Here is a 17,204-nt window from a genome sequence, read left to right on the forward strand (position 1 = left end):
ATGGCTTGAGCGACGAGATTTGCGACACGATTCATGGGAAGGTATGCTCACAAGGCTAAAAGATATGACGCCGGAAGATGAGCCCCTCAGGTCGGAAGGTGTCCAATATATTACTGGGGAAGAGCAGAGGGTATTTCCAAGTAGCGCCAGAAAGAATGAAGCGGCTGGGCCAAAGCCGAAAGGACACTCAGCTGTGGATGTGTCTGGTGGTGAAAAGAAAATCCAATGCTGTAAAGAACAATATTGTTTGGGAACCTGGAGGAGAAGGGGACGGCAGAGGATGAGATGGCTAGATTGCATCACCGATGCAATGAATATGAACTTGAGCACGCTCCGGGAGAGAGCGGAGGACAGAAAGGCCTGGCGTGCTATGGTCCATGGGGTCACGAAGAGTCAGACACAACTGAACGACTGAACAAAAATGCCCAACCCATTCTGGAATTGGGGACGGCCCCTATGAATTGAACTGTTCATGTGGGGGTCAAGTAGGACTTCTCCTTGTTGATTCGTACTCCCAGTGCCCGAAGGAGGCCCAAGACGATCGTGATAGCACACAATAGGGCTTCTCGAGAGGAGTCCACTAGTTGCCAATTGTCTAGATATGGGTAGAAGATCTCCACTCCCTTGAGGCGGAGGTGAACGCAGACCACAGCCATGCACTTAGTGAACACACACAGGGACTGAAGAGAGACTGAACGGGAGAACATTGAACTGGAAAAGTTCCGCTTATGTACGAGTGTTCTATGGTTAAATGGAAGTATGCATCTTTGAGATCGATTGTGGCGAACCAAGAGCCCTTCTGTAGGAGTGGGAGAATTGTGGCTAGGGTTGTCATCCTGAACCTCTTGGGTGTGATGAACTTGTTTAGGCCGCGAAGGTCTAGAATGCCAAAGGCCCCCGTCCCATTTTGGTACCGTGAAGTACCTGAAGAACCCCTCTGTACCGGGGTTTGCATGAACGCACTGAATGGCACCCTTTCGTAAGAGAGATTGTGTTTCCTGATGGAGGACCTCCAACGGCGGCATGACCCGGACTGGGCCCAGAGGTGGAAGTGTGTTGAATTCTATTTTGTATCCATGATGGACAACAGCCAGCACCCAGTTGTCTGATATCACTCTTGTCCAGGCAGAGTAATATTGGCTCAGGAGGTCTCCAAAGGATGGATTTTAATGGTTGGTATGGAGGGGAAAGAAGCTGAAGTCAAAGACGACGTTTAGAGAATCCCTCACCCTTCGTCCTTTGTTGGAACCTGGGGAAGGAGAAGTTTTTTCTTTGTTGATGCTGCTGTTGAGGGAATCTGGGTGTCCGGTCCCCAGATTGTCAAGATAGATAGGTCTGGTGTTGGTACCAGCAACGTTGACGGTATGGAACATGGTGCTGTTGTTGTTGCTGGGCTTGACCGATGCCCATCTTATGAGCAATTGTTCTGGCTTTCTTCACAGAGTCCATCTGTTCGTCCGTATTCGTGTTGAATAAACCCTCGCCATTGAAAGGTAGATTTTCTATTTGCGAGCGAGCTTCAGGAGTTAGGACCGCAGAGCGGAGCCAGGCATGCCGCCTCAGGGCAACGGATCCCATCATGCTCTTGGCACTGCAGTCCGCTTAATGGTGGGCGGTATTGATCTGCTGATGAGATAGTTTGGATGCCCCCGTGTGAAACATCCTGGCTAAGTTGCGTTGATCCTCAGGGAGGTATGCGATGAGGGAGTCCATTTTCTCCCAGAGGAAGAGTTGATATCTGGCCATCATCGCCTGGCAGTTGGAAACTCTAAGTCCCAATGCCACCGAAGAGTAGAAACGATTTCCAACGATATCAAGTGTAGGACCCTCCTTATCCACAGGCAAGGCATGTACTTTCTGTGAGCAACCCTGGCAAGACTCCACTATTATGGAGTTTGGTTTGGGATGTGAAAAAAGGAAAGATGCGTCCATCTCTTGAACCCTGTACATTGATTCCAGCCTCTTGGACATCAGGGTCAAGGATGAAGGTGTTTTCCACGTCTGTTGTACCGTACTCAGCAGGGATGGAAGAAAAGGAATGGCCACCAGGGTGGACAGGTCCATCACGACAGCATTGAACATTGGATCGTGGATTTGTTGGAGAGGTTGTTGTACCCCAAAGCCCAACGATTGCGCCATTCTCAGCACTTGTTCAGAGAAGTAGCCCATGTCCTCAGAAGGCGAGGCTCTATCTCGTGTCCCGACAACATTGTCTGGTGATGAGGTAGTTGGAGGGACCGAGGAATATGAGGAGGAGTAGTCCTCATATGGTAGTCCTCCCCAGATTCCTGCAATTGGGCAGGTCGTTGACCCTCATCAGACACATGAGGCAGAACTGGAGGTGACAGGAGGAGGAGGGCAGAAGATGTCCTGGGTGTTGAAAACAGAGTGTTGCTTGGGCTAAAAAGGAGCATGCCATGGAGAAGTAGCTCCTAAGTAGCGGGAACGATCAAGGAAGAGATTGCAGTCCCTTCAGAGTCTCCAATCCAAATCCAAGCGCTGTCGGTGGGGAGGAGGCAAGGCTGAGAAGCGGTCCCAATCTCGGGATGGAGAGCATGAAGTATCACGGTCGTATCGTCCCAGCCAATGATCCTGATGGTATCAATCTGGAGATTGGTATCGAGAAGGCTGTTGAGGGGAAAGCGCAGGTCGATACCGAGGTGACTGGATGTCGTAGTGACGCAGTGTTGGAGACCGGGATCTCCGTCCCGGGACTGTCTGGGTTGGACGGGGTGGTGGGGTTGGTGCGTCCCTCAACCCACCCTCCGAGACCATGGAGGCTGGTTCCAGAGTAACTGCGTGCATGGGAGGCACAACACGAATAGGGCAATCGAGTAGAGGAGAAGGAGTAGGCAGGAGGTCCCACTCCTTTTCCTGTTGTTTGGAGCATTTCTTTTTCCTCTTCTTTTCTGGTGTGTCTGCCACCGGTTTGGGGCATTTTGCCTGTTTTGAGAGCTTTTTTGCCGCCAAGATGGCCAGGCTCCTTCCCGGAGTTGGTGGGTCTACTCAAACTGGCTCGGGAGCGAGTGGAGGGGAAGATTAGGTCGCAGGAACCGCGTCTGCACTTGTAGAGGGAGCTGCAGAGGGCTGGTCCCTGGGTGTCTGGGCCTTAGGCATGTCCACCACCTGAAGGGCCCGTTGCCACAGGATCGCTTTTAGTCGATCGGCCCTGTTCTTGCGAGCCTGCTTTGATAGCGATTGGCAGTGGTGGTAAGATTCAACTTTGTGGGATTCCCCCAAGCAAAGAAGACATAAAGAGTTGCCGTCTAAAGAGGGCACCTTGCTGCCACAGGCCATGCACCTTCTGAACAGAGGCTTTGGGGCCAAAGGGAAAAAAAATGTATTGCCGCTGAGGCGAACAATGCTCCCCAGCACCGCCAGCAATCTCCATCTCTCTCTACTGTTCTCTCTCACTCTCTCTCTGTTTTTCTCTTTGAAGATAAAGAAGAAGAAGGAAGAGGAAGAAGAAAAGAGATCAAGACAAGACAAGACAGAAGAACAGCGTGACAGAATGTCGAAAGAAGTTCCCCATGAAGTAACACTAAGGCGGTCGAAAAAGAACTGAGGGGAAGGTGGGAACCCACACTATATATGCCTGAGACAGTGGGGGAGGGGTTCCCGCCAAAAAACTATGCAACTTGGAAGTTTCCCGAATGAGTCTCCACGCAGGTGCAGGGCCCATATGTGTGATGCACAGAGACCACGAAGAAGAACAAAACGTTACGTAATCACAGATTTATTATTTATATTATCATTATTTACATTTGTAGACTGCCTTTCACCCAAAATAGGGGTTTCAAGGCAGTTTCCAGAAAAAAAAATTAAAGCTATAATATAGTAAAAAAAAAAACACCTAAAAAAAAAAGTAGTGTTATGATCTAGCCACAACTGATTATATAACCCAGCCCTCAGCCCCAAGACAAGATAGATGCCTACTTCTAAGCAAGAACGGTGAGTTTATCATCTCCCTATACACCTGACGTGCTGACCTATTCTTACATTTATTTGTAGTCAATCTACCTTCCAGTCATTTAAATCAATTTAAATCCTTGTACTATCCTCAGGGGATATGATGAATAATTGTTTCCCTCTATTTTCTGACAACTGAGGGCCGTTTCACACATTACACAGAGGCGAATCTACTTTTGCACACTGAGTGTACATTCAAGAGGGAGCAGAAGTCAATCCCTGACAAATGCAGCTGTACAATATACGTTTTGAGAATGCACATCTGTTGCATTTACACAGTATCCCTATTTAGTGTTTTTGGGCTGGTGCTGCATCATAATCAAATTATGCAAAGATGTACAAGTATAATTGCATTAAAGTTTTCTGTGAATAATAATTTCAGATCTAGTTTGTGTTCAGATCCATAGCATTTTGCTGACATCCATTTTGTTTTTAATTAAGCAGCTAGAGAGATGGAAGGAAATTGCTGAGATCCACATGAAACAAGAGACAATGAGAGTGGTGACAAGGTATGTTTGTGTGTTCCTGAACAGACAGGACCCTTCATCTCCTCCACCTTCTAACTTGTACTTTGCTTGTAAGTAGCCTCAAGCCATCACAGCAAACGGTACATTAGAGCCACAGAAGTCATTCAAAGTGATGTAGTGTCCTTCAGTTACTTATTTCAGATATTACTATTAGCTATACTAATATATTTCTTTATATTCCTCACTCTGAGATTAACCTCTCATGGCAGGTATTAGAGCGCTAACCTGTTTCACCATATGTGATCCTGTAGTATCTCACTGTAACGGCAGGTGCATCCCAGGAGATGACCAGACTAGTGGGGCTAGTGGCAGTGATGTGTAGATCTCTTGGAACATCAGAAACTAGACAGAGGAGTTCAAAAACAGAAAGTTAGAAATAGTTCATATTAGGGATGTATGAATTACTTACCTGCCGTTCTGGCAGGGGGGTCCGCGCGGGGGGAGGGAGGCGATCTGTCCCTCCCCCCGGAATCCTCGCCGGCCGGCTCTGTGGAGCTGCCGGCTGGCTCTGGAGTGCCAGCGATATGGCCGCCATTGCCGTACCACTGGCTGGGCTGACTAGCGATAGGCTAGCCTATCACATGAAAAACCCCAGACGCAAATGGCGTAGCAGACGCCATTTGCGGCCATAAAGCCCTTAGTTTAAGCTAAATGCAGCCATTTACAGCTGCATTTAGCTTAATCTAATTGCTTTCTGGCCGTAAATGGCATAACGGACGCGATTTGCGTCTGGAGTCACTCAGCCTCAGCCAGTGGTACGGCAATGGCGGCCGTATTGCTGGCGCTATGGAGCCGGCTGGCGAGGAGGATCCAGCTCCGCACAGGTCCGGAGGGAGGCGGAGGTAAGTGGGGCTGTTCTGCCACAGACTCCAGATGCAAAAGAATCTGGCCTCATTGGAGTCCGTGGCAGAATCCTCTGACATCCCTAGTTCATATCCACCCACCATATAAAACAATGCAATTACCAGTAAGGACTTCAGATCACTTTCACAGACATTCTAATATATCAAATAGAATTATAGCCCGCACTAGTCTCCCAGGGCAGATGATATTTCCTCATCTTACTCACCCTGATCGTAAGATCCCACTGAGATGGATCACTATTACTTCCATTTTATTGATATGGAAATCATTCTGAGGGCTTGATGAAGGCCACCCAGCAAGTCCATAAGAAAGCTGCGATTTGAACCCACATCCAAATCTCTGTATAAGCTGTGATTCTATGATTGCACCAAGACTCTACAGAATTTGGTACTGGGCACAGTATCCAGCACCTTGGGGATCTATGGCAAGACGCACACAAGAAAAGGAACACCTGGTTGCCATTCAAAGTGCTGCCTCCTTTCTCCCCTAGTGATGCTGTGAAACAAAAATTTGAGATGTGACATCAGTGTATTGTGAGTTTCACGGCCCCCACTTGGCTGCAACTCGCAGGGATGGGAAAACTGACAATAAGAGGGTGTCACATGTTTTGTCATATTACATGCTGGATAGAGAGGAGGAAGAGACGTGGTGGTGGCTGCTTTCAGCAACAGCCAGACTGTCTCCATTTTATTTAGTTGTGGGTTCTGCTTTCATTTTTTTAAAACAACAAACTTTAGGTAGATAGACAGGACAGTCTTGTTCACAAGATCATCCCTATAAAAGTAGATTCAATGTAGCTGATGTAACTTTTTCGCATGGTCACAGTCTTCTTTTGATTTGCTTCCTTTTCCACCCAGCTGACTTCTCTATCCAATATCCAGTCCCAAAAAGTGAGGCTCCTGCTGTGATGCTTTCCATTTTGTGGGAGGTGAATTTTGGAAAATGATGCCCTGTGATCTGCCTCCAAAAGACCAAGAAATTAAATCTGCATTTTAGTTGACTTAGCCAGGCCTTACCTGTACTTTGATGTCCAATCAAGGGCAAGCTCTCCTCTTTGCCATTGAATGCAGAAACACTAACCACATACTCTAATCCAGGAACCAGGTCAGTGAGAGTGATGGAATTGCGAGATGGAGCAATACGGACTTCTTTGGGTCGGCTTCCACTTTGCTCAAGGTAATGGCGTATTTTGTAGCCACTGATGGCAGCTCGAGGAGCAATCCAATGGACGGTGAAAGAGTGGGCTGTTATTTCTGAGAAGTCAAGTCCAGTTGGGGAATCAAGCCCTGTTTTCACAAGAAAATGAAGTAGATTTACAACAGCTGAACAATTAGGGAATCTCTTTTTGAAAAGGAAAAGCTTCCATATAGATTACAATGGTTAGAAGACATCAGGACATACCAAGGTCCTAACAATGTGCCTCATGCTCAGAGGGACAGGACTATGAATGTGAAGTGACTCCTGAAGGAAGGAAGGAAATTGTGGTTGTGCAGTGGATCACATTCTTATTTAATGTGAATCAACACACCCATCCTGACATTAAGGTAGCAAGCCTATTTTAGACAGAGCTGAAACCAGTTCGTAAAGCAAAATCTCTTGCCTCAGTTTAGCTGAATTTAGTCACGATTCAGTCCTGTTGAAGCTAATGGAACAAGTTAGCCATGATGTATTTAAGCTGCATCACTTTCAACTGGACCAGGGTGGTAATATTCTGGAAAATAAATCCCATCAAACTCAGAGAAACTCACTTCTGACTAAGGATGCATGGACCAGGCTGTTAGTCAGGATTAACTTTAGCTGGATTGCAGACGGTTTCCAAATTCAAGCAAGAACGCATGGGAAGTGAAGGGTCATGATCTTCAATATATTTCAAAAACTGAAATGGCTGAATGACCTTAAAAGGGATCTGTGTAATGAATGCTACCCTGCAGAGCAATCTTGTTTCCAAGTAAAACTAAAAGAAGGGAAATATTTTCAATATTTGTCAAGCTACAGACCTGTTTTCTGCTCTCCGCTCAGAGGTTTACTCTCATGTTGTTCATATACACTGTAGACCCTGATCAAATACACAGTGCCAGGGAGGAGATCTGATGGATTAAAACAGCAATGAGTTAAGATGTCTCTGTTATAGAATTTTAGAAATGACTGCAAATCTCAGCTATTTCACTGAAGAAGCTCCTTATCTGGAGTTTACCGTTTTTTGCATCACAAGTATTTGACTGCAAAAGCTGAGCCTACACATACTGTTCCAGGTGAATTGTTATCTGCTGAAGAAACCACTTTCTTTCTCTTTTAATCATGGATTTTTCAAACCTGTAGAAAGATTCTTTCACGCCTTCATTCTCTCTGTCTTTTACCCCCCCCCCCTTTAAACAATGGCATAATTTTTATGACTTTTCCTATGGCCATTTATTCTTCACAAAGTTCTTCCAGCTAAAAGAATTCCTCTATTACTTATTGAGAAACTCTGTTGTAACGTTTACATCTTCTGTATCTACCTCCATCAACAAAAATCTCAGTTTTTGAACTGAGGCCTAAGCTAACTGCATACTTCTCAAAAATGTGCATACCAGCTAAAGTAGAAGAGGTATGGTTGTTTTTCCAAACCCAGTACAACAGAAAGGTCAACAACCCTTTCATTTTGACCTTCATTTTGAATGATGCACTTACAGGTCACTGACTGTTAAAAATAGACACAGCAATCCAATACTTTCTCCTAATACCTAACCAAGTTAAAATAATCTATAACCAAGATCCAAAGAGCTACTTTAGGCTTATCCCAGGGGAAGGTTTACTTTTTTGGAGGAAAATGGCCACCCCACCCATTGCCATTCAAAAAAAATTCAAACGCTTTTGAAATTCCTCCAAGTTTTCAAAGCGATTTACCATGTGGCATTGGGGACAGGGGCCTGTGCTGTTCCAGATACACAACTTGAAAGCCTTCTGGGAATCATGGAATTAGCTGTGCTGTTCTTTAGACCCTGTCTGATGAGATGGCCTCTCCTAGCTGTGGCTCCCTGTTTTCTACTGTAGGCAATCGTCTCTGTCTTTTATTTTCTCAATCTGCCTTCCCCGCAGTGAAATCTGTGAAACTTTCACATAGCTTGTCTTTGAATTTTAAGACATTGTGTAAACCATCAGCCTGCAACTCCACTGCAACAAGTTAATATATTCCAATTTCCCCATGCTATTTAATCTATTACATAGGCTGATGACAAAATCTGCCAATCACTGTCAACCCATTGGGCCAAATGAAACAGGTATTCTTTACAGAGCTAATATTCTAATGTGGGATTGATGAACTCTATACAAATAAAAACATAAATTTTCAGGGCCACCATAGTGTATATTCATAATCTAATGCATCATGTCTTATCCAATCTCTGATGCTACAGATTTCCTCATGGAATATTTTTATATAGAGAAGTAATTTTGCTGTGAGCTATAAGAAGTGGAATTAAATAGATGGGCACCATCAAGATAAGACTTGGTGAAAAATGGAGAATCCATTAACTTACACATGACAGGAAGAATCGTGATAGCAAAAAAACAAGAAATAACCACAGAACATTTGAATAAAGATGAAAAAGAGAAGGAATCCAGAAGGAAAAACCTATTCAGCCTCATCCCACACACATTCCAAAATTCCAGCAATTTCTAGTTCAAATGACTTCAGTTTGCAGACTGGAAAAAAATGTCTCATGCACAGTTAAACAATACAATTAGGCTCTTACTTGTTAAAACCACCGCGGTGTCAGAGGGCGAGATGGACAGCTCTGCAACATCCTCCTCATTCTTCACAGGTGAGTAACGAACTAGGAAGCTGGTCAGTTCAATGGATGCTGGTGGAGTCCAAGTTACTCTTATTGTGTCAGGTCCCACATTGGTAAAACGTAAATCAGTGGATGGAGGGACAGCTAAGTTTAAAGAATAACATTTTTAGTATATTTAAGAGAAGCAGAATTTGATTCGATAGAAGTTCAATAATATACAAACAAATCATGCACACAAAAAATCCACTACAGAGTCAAATCCATGCAAACAAACCACTAAGCTATGTTTCATTCCACTAAAAGCTGTTGTAATTTTTCATTCCACTATAGTTAAAGCTGTCGCAAAGCATCTTTAACCTCTCAGCTCAGCCTTCATAAATATATTCCACAGTACTATTTTTTTAAAGCACGTAGCGAGTTCCTGTACTTTGCACATGGATCTTGTAAACCAGTCTCAAACCAGAGAGGCTCAATTTACTCTACAGCAGCTCAAAGACGGCGAAAGGAACCTCTTCCATAATGTTGACATGCATACAGATGGGAAGAAGATTGATAGCTGTGTGGTCTCTGTGACTCTACAACTATTTGCACAGTAAAAGGCTAAGAACCTCCACTCAGCTAAGGTGAACACGCTAGTCTTCCATGCATAACAAATTCTCAGGTCATTTTCTGTACATGCACTACAGAGAATCTTCAGACAGACTGTCATGCCTGTCACTAGCATGACTTTGGAGGATGTCTTCTTCCCCTCATAATTTTGAGGACTCACTTGAGCCATTGCGGAAACAAAACACTAAGTGAGGGTAAGTATAATGAACTGCAAGAGTTGGCATTCATAGCCAGATTATATCTCAGTTGTGATTCAGCAAGGAGAGTCAATGCACAGCCCAATGGGTACATAGTACTGGATTTGAAAATTATCCAGTACTGGTTTTAAAATTTATTATCATCATTCCACAACCCATAATTGAACTGGGACTGAAATCATTTATCATTGAGTTCAAGCCCAGCTCAGATATGGGCTATTAAATGATAATAGTGATCTACCTCACTGGAATGCTGTAAGAATGAATGATAATGGGAAATGTTTCTACCCATCTAAACATTAGCAACATAACTTCAAAAGCCAAATAAATTAGGACCTGCTGAGATGCAACGGGGACTTGCAACAGAGATGCAGGCTAAATAACCCAATTGCAGATTATTAGAAAAAACAAAAAGGAAACTGTACATATAAAGCTAATTTTCTATTTCCATCTAGCATCTAAAATAAAAACAGTCTCCTGGCACCCCACCCCAAACATAGCAAGTGGCCCATTTCTTCTTTGAGAAAGTCAGAGTCATCCAAGTAGCTAGTGACAGCATGAAACAGTACTCTAACACAGCAGGTCTTCAACCATATACCAGTTTGCTGAGTCAGCGTAGTAGGGGCACTCTCTCCGCCATTAATGAGTGTGATTACGCTGATCTCATAATCAATGCCCGGCTCCAGGCCTGTAACCGTGTAGTATCCTACTGAAGAGTCCACAAAATCTTCAAAAATGGGGACACTTTCTCCTGCTGCAACTACTGTGATGCGGTAGCCAATAATGGTAGAGGCATTTAGTGGGGTCCACCTCAGGCCGATGCTTGTATCGGTTATGTCAACAAAGCTTAAGTCAGTGAGTTGGGGCACCTCTATTGAGTTAGACAGCAAAATTGGGAGGCAAGGACAAACAGAGGCAAAACACAACAACATCAACAACAAGGAAGAGAAAAAAGAGCAATGATAATCAGATTACATGAATTAAAATTAAGAATTAAAAATGAATTAAATTAAAAATGAAGAGAACAGTAAAGTAATTACGGTGATATGTAATATTTCCCAATCAATGAGTCGACCAATTACAATGCATAGCAGCTGGCTACTTATCTAGCCCCTCTTAGAATTTCTGCAGAAACCTTTCTTCTAAATATTATTACGGATGTTTTTTAGGATTTGCAGCTCAGTCCCATGAAACACTCTGCCAACAAATAAGTCCTTAGGCTGAAGCAAAAATGGCCACTGTTCCAATACGCATACGGAAACAAAAGTGGGGTCCTGAAAGCCCATCTCTGAAAAATTATCAACTTGGAAGCAGTGCATAAGACCCTATCAGCTGCTAGCCCTTTAACTCTGGGTTCTTAAATATTTAATTCTTCAACTCCAGCAGGACATATGCTTGCCACGTTTTCCTTATAAAAATAATTAGCGGTTACTGACAGCTTGCCTGGGTTATGCAGCTTCCATATGGATGGAACTCACAGAATCATTGGGTTAAGAACATTTTGCCGGATGCAGTCAGGGCTCAAAACAACGGGCTTGCTTGGTCAAATATTCTACTATATTCAAACCTCTGAATAAGGATTTATTCTAATCACATCGCACATGTATCTTGCACTAATTTCTGACCCAGCACACTAAAGTAAAAGGCAATTTCTATGGCCTATATTCCACAAGGAAGTGGAGTGGCTGACAGCAGTGTGTGCATGGATAAGGGGGAAAAGGTGGCCATTTAGTCAGTACACAACCAAGATAAGACATAAAGCTGTAATCTTTAGGAATCCAGTCAAGTGTCATAGCCAGTTGGTCACCATCCTTGGCCTCCCTTTTTTAAAAAAAGTATAATAGAAACTAATATTGCTTATTTCAAAAATCTGCTTCTGTTTGGCTTATACTATAGATGTGATTCCTGTGAACTTTAGTATTGCAGCAAAGCCATTATTTCTCAAGTGTAAACTTTTCCAAGGATTGCATCCTTAAACAGGTCATCCCTACAAACTCCTCTTTGGCAAGAATTATAATCATTTGCCTTTATGAAAAGTGTGTCCCTCTTGTAACTTTTACAGACTAATGGATGCCATGGGGATGATAGCCTACTAATAAATTAGGGAGATGCATTTACATGACATTATGTTTCTTTCCATAGACTGGTCATCCTGAAACAGGATACTGGTTTTGTGTAAATAGCCCAAATATGGATATACATTTCACCCTGAAGCCCAGTAGTATTGAGCCGGAAATTTTTAAGGCCACTTAAAAGAGCCAATGCTGAAACTAAGCCAGTCGACAAATCACCCCGAGTCTTTGTCTCTGCAGACAGGCAAAGCTTTAATGCACTCAGGGACTCTATGTAGTCCTACATTAGAGGATAGGAAGCATGGGAAAGGGGAGAGAGACCATTTGAGGGCTTCAAGAAAAGCAATTATGTATTTTATGTGGCTCAGATGGGGGCAGTAAGAAGGGGATCATTAAGAAATATTCAATGTAGGGCAAAACATTGCTTTCATAAATAAGAACCCTTTGCATTCTGTTATGGAAAATCACTCAGATATATTGTACAGAACTGAAGGAGAATGTATCCATTTTCCACAAAGTAACCACCTATATCTGAGGGATGTGCATACCATATCACCTGTAAAAAAGCACTAGAAGACATACAAAAGATGCCTTTTTAGTACTTCTTTGCTTTAGAAAGTGGCAGTGGGTTAAGGCCTTGATTGTTTGAATTAACTCATACCAGTGTGTTACGAGCAAAGAGAAAGACTCAGTAAAAGTACAGAAATGTCAAGCAGTGTTAACAGCAAGCATCTGTCAAACACAGGAGCTGGGAGCCATTTTGTGGTTTCGCAAAAATAAGGCAAAATCCCATAATAATAGGTTCTGGGATTTACACCACTACAAACACAGGGCTAGACTGAGACATCCCAGACCATCTTCTTCTGCAACAAAAGAAGAGTGTGGAATATATTTTCAGCTCTGACACACACTTCTGTGCATACAAAAGGAGATGCCTTTTATTGGACCCCAGCTGCAATCATACGCATACTTATTTGGGAATGGGGAGTAAACTCCACTGTTACACACAGTAGGGTTTACTTCTGAGTATACATGGATATGATAAGGCTGAATGGTTTACTATAAATCAATTGGATCACCTTGCTCATTTGAGGTTTTATGAACTCTGGAATCTATGTGATGACAGTTCAAAGTATAGATGGTACACCTGATGATTTTCCAGTGAGTTCCTTCAGCAGATGCGAATCATTGTGGATCTAACAGCTGAGGGTTTGTTCACATGTTACATTGTGTGCGAGTTTTACCACATAGTTCCCACCTCTGCCTCTGCTGGAACCTTTCCAAACATCAGGCACTGTTTATTTTCAATAGCAATAAGTAACAGGAGGTAAACAGGTAAGAACTTTTGTTTCAGAGTATTCTCCATGCCTCTAATCTTGATTGACTAGTGCACAATTTGGTTGGATCCAATCTGGCACAGCTACATCAAAGCCCACACAAAATGTAACATGTGAACAAGCAGTAATGATTAACTATCCATTTCCACTGAATCTGAAGTACCATCTAAGGCATTCTCAATCAAGGCTGATCTACTCACCACTGTTTTATATCCAGGTAAGGTAAGGCAAAGGTATAAAAAGTATAAGTAACACTTATTCTCTCAGCAGAACACAAAGAAATTAATTTGTCTTCAATGTTTAGGGCTGGAATCCTCAGCATAATTACTTGGAAGAAAATCCCATTGAAATAAAAGGGATTTATTTGTGAATAAATATGCATAGGATCAAAGAAAACTCTTCACCGAAGACCATACAATTTTCAAATGTACAGGAAGTGTGTAGAACTGCTCCCTGTGAAGTTTGTCAGATCTGCTGCTCAGTTTTTAATTTTACCTTGTGTAATTGTTTCAAAAATGGGCAAGCTCTCCTGGTCATCTTTGATTGTGTAAACACTGACATTGTACTCTACACCAGGACTCAGATGTTCAAAGATGCAGGATGTTTCCTCTGCTTGGACGTCTTCCTCCAAAGTATGCCCTTGCTGCCCATTTGTAGGGACAGTAGTAATTCTGTATCCAGTGATATCTAAAGCAGAGTGATAAAAATTAAGCTGACACACGTACTGTGTTTTCATAAAGTTAGAAATTAGTACAATTGTTTAAAGATATTAAATTATCAATAGAATCTGACAGCAAGAATTCTCTATCAAGCACACCATAGAAGGTTGCAAATCGATGGATCGGAGATTAGCTTAGATAAGTTCACTGAAAAACACAGATCCCCCAGTGTGTATTAGGCAACCTAGCACTGGAATCTGACCCTTTATTGTGCAAGTGCCTGTGTGCATACATATTTGCCCATATGTATGTTCCTGCATATTCATCTACGAGAACCTGAAGAGATACCAAAACTGTCTGTATTTCTTAAAATACTTCTTTTGAGGCCCCCTATTGTGGTCAAGTGTTGAAGACATGAGATTAAGTTAGTGGACCATTGGTTACTGGGTTACTTATTGATCTGAATCTGGCAACTACTCTCACTGGCAAACACCAATTTATTTTTATTCCATCTCAAACTCTGCTAGTGTTTGTTTTTTAATTTATTTTTGCTATAAATGCCTGAAACTCGAGGTCATTTCCAAAAGTCTATGAGACATCATTTTTTCTCATGAACTGTAGTGTATTACACATTCCAATGATTCCATTTGTCCTGGTGGAAACTGTAGAATCAGTGGGAACTGATTATGTCTTAATATAATCCAAAAGACATGTACAATGGCTTTCAGGGAGACATTCACACAGATCTATGCTCTGTTCCAATGCTAATTTTCTATTGTCCCACCGAAGAATTGAACGCTGCTAAATAAAGTTTGTGAAAGCCAGAGTTTTTAAAGACATACAGTCTTTATGTGTCGGAAGAAATTAAGAAGGAGAATAGTTTAGGTAGCAACCACTTGTACCAGAGGAACTAAACGTCCCATCCCATTCTGTAAATTCTGGGGCCCCATCTACATGGCACTGCTTTCACACACACCCCTCACAACTGCTGAGCAATGCGGCTTCGAACCAGCATCCCCTGCGATACACTCACGATTTACTGCGAGCTTCCCTAACAGACTCGCAGTGCCCTTTTTCTGCCATTATTCTTAAATGTGCAGCTGTGCAGTCCCGCAAGCGTGGGGGTGCAATACTTCATTGGCTGTTTTGTATTTTAGGGGTTCTGTTGTGTCTTTCCCTCACTCGTTAGTAAAAAATTGGTTGTTCTGTGCTCCTTCATTTCCACGCCATCTGTTTGTCAGTTCCCCAGCCTGAGACTCTTGGGATGGTTTGCACTCACAAGCGTGAGTGGTACTTGGCTACCCATCACTCTGGCCACCATTTCAGACTGAAGTTGGTCCTCCAAGACCCCTGCCCTCCAAGACCCCTGCCCCCCGGCCCTTGGGCACCAAGTCCAAAAGCAACCATTGCAAAGATACAAAGCTGCAAAACTGTGTGAAAGTGTGATTAAATAAATGAAAACGCCTCTCTGTGCCTCTGTAACTGTGCAGCTGCAAAAGGATGGGGGGAGTAAAGGGGCATCACAGAGCGATGCAAGCACTACACACACCTACAACACGCCCACCGCAAAATGCAAAGTAGGTTCGGGGAAGGGACAGACAGCAGCAAACCCCCAAAATCACAGCAAAACGTCACCTCGGAAATCCACAGTTTCAGGGAGAAAACCACAGATGGCTGTGCAGTGGCGACTGCATCATCCATCCCGAGGGACCTCGATTTGCAGCCATCCCAGAGTAAAAGGCTCATGTAGATGGGGCCTGGGTCAGTTTGCATGTCACTGTGGCAAACTGTGGTTTAATTAAGCCATGATTTGCAGGGACATACAGAGCACGTGAGCCAGTTTATTTCCAGCTGAATAAACAACCAGAGCTAACCCATCAACAAACCATTGGTTAATTCTTAGTTGTTTCACCCATAAATAACCCAGAGTGTCCGGATTCAGACATAATGCCAACAACCTACAAACAGGGCATTCATAAGTTATTTATTCAACTAGAACGAGCATATCCCTGCAAATTATGGGTCACTTAACCCACAATTTGTCAACCCAATATGCAAATCATGTCATAGTGTTATCTTAAATGGATGCCTTTCAATGGTTCAGTTTTGTTTCAAAACTGAGATGTTGTATAAAGTGGTGGATCCTCTGATCAGGTAACTTCCATACTGCACTACAACAGATGTATCAAGAATTTGGTTAGCAACAACACTTGAAATGTCAGCTGGCCTAACTAAGCAATGAGCAAGCAGAGGTTCCGGGAACTGGAATTCTGTGCAGTCAAAAGAGCAATTCCTGGCCATGTGTAAATACCTGGAGTCGAGCTTCTATCCCAAGAGACAGTGAGGATTCCTGTGTCAGGGTTAGAATCAAGATGCAAGTTGGTTGGTGGTGACAGTGCTGTAGGAAATAAAATCAATGGTTTAAGGTTTCTCTAGAAATGCAACAGTAATTTTCTGTCTTTTAAAAATATAAAACTTGAACTGAGAAAGGTTCAAGAGCTGCTCTTCCAACTTGCAACGTTTCCCTGTGTCAGTGACATGGTTAACTGAACCTGCCCTCTAAACTCACTGCATGTTGTGTCCTCTGGCCTGCCAAAGCAATGCTCCCTTCAGAAGCACCTCATGACAATCTGTTTCCTGTAGGCTGTGTGGTTCCTGAGAATATCAAGGGATGCACCAGACCCATGTCAGCAGGAAACATGGACACGAGGTCACATGATTTGTCAGTGGCACGAGAACACCCCACTTCCGCACCTCCCGGCTTAAATGAAGAATTTGCCTGACTTGTCTCAGTAAGCCATTTTACTCCAAAACAATTCCACTTACTCCTGTGGGGATGTACTTGCTACTTGGGGAATAATTGACTTTGGGGTCTTTGGCCTCAATATTATTGACCATTATGTGATAGTTAAGAACATAAGACGAGCCATGCTGGATCAGACCAAAGGTCCATCTAGTCCAGCATTCTGTTCACACAGCGGCCAACCGGCTGTCGACCAGGAACCCACAAGCAGGACACAAGATCAACTGCACCCTCCTGCCCATGTTCCCCAACAACTGGTGTACATAGGCACTCTGCCTCTGATACTGGAGGTAGCACATAGCCATCAGGACTAGTAGCCATTGAGAACCTTCTCCTCCAGGAATTTGTTTAACCCACTTTTAAAGCTAAACAAATTGGTGGCCATCACTATATG

At 43.3% G+C, this 17,204-nt stretch overlaps 1 protein-coding gene across 9 annotated transcripts in view; it reads right to left on the minus strand.

Annotated features, from left to right (window-relative positions):
• The window catches only part of FN1 (fibronectin 1), a 93,734-nt gene that overhangs the window by 29,479 nt on the left and 47,051 nt on the right, over positions 1 to 17,204 (minus strand). For 5 of the 9 annotated variants that reach the window (XM_084819470.1, XM_084819461.1, XM_084819452.1 and 2 more), the window contains exons 24-30: positions 16,319 to 16,405; positions 13,844 to 14,035; positions 10,538 to 10,810; positions 9,095 to 9,277; positions 7,358 to 7,447; positions 6,377 to 6,646; positions 4,722 to 4,838 (exon numbers count right to left, since the gene is read on the minus strand). In XM_084819470.1, coding sequence (XP_084675596.1) covers positions 4,722 to 4,838; positions 6,377 to 6,646; positions 7,358 to 7,447; positions 9,095 to 9,277; positions 10,538 to 10,810; positions 13,844 to 14,035; positions 16,319 to 16,405 — 1,212 coding nt within the window. The remainder of the gene's footprint in view (positions 1 to 4,721; positions 4,839 to 6,376; positions 6,647 to 7,357; positions 7,448 to 9,094; positions 9,278 to 10,537; positions 10,811 to 13,843; positions 14,036 to 16,318; positions 16,406 to 17,204) is intronic. The other 4 variants (XM_084819508.1, XM_084819499.1, XM_084819489.1 and 1 more) reach the window with 1 other exon arrangement.

The sequence above is a fragment of the Heloderma suspectum genome, chromosome 1, assembly GCF_057233095.1.
Source record: "Heloderma suspectum isolate Gila_16-S chromosome 1, 16-S_ref, whole genome shotgun sequence".
Classification (NCBI taxonomy): domain Eukaryota; kingdom Metazoa; phylum Chordata; class Lepidosauria; order Squamata; family Helodermatidae; genus Heloderma; species Heloderma suspectum.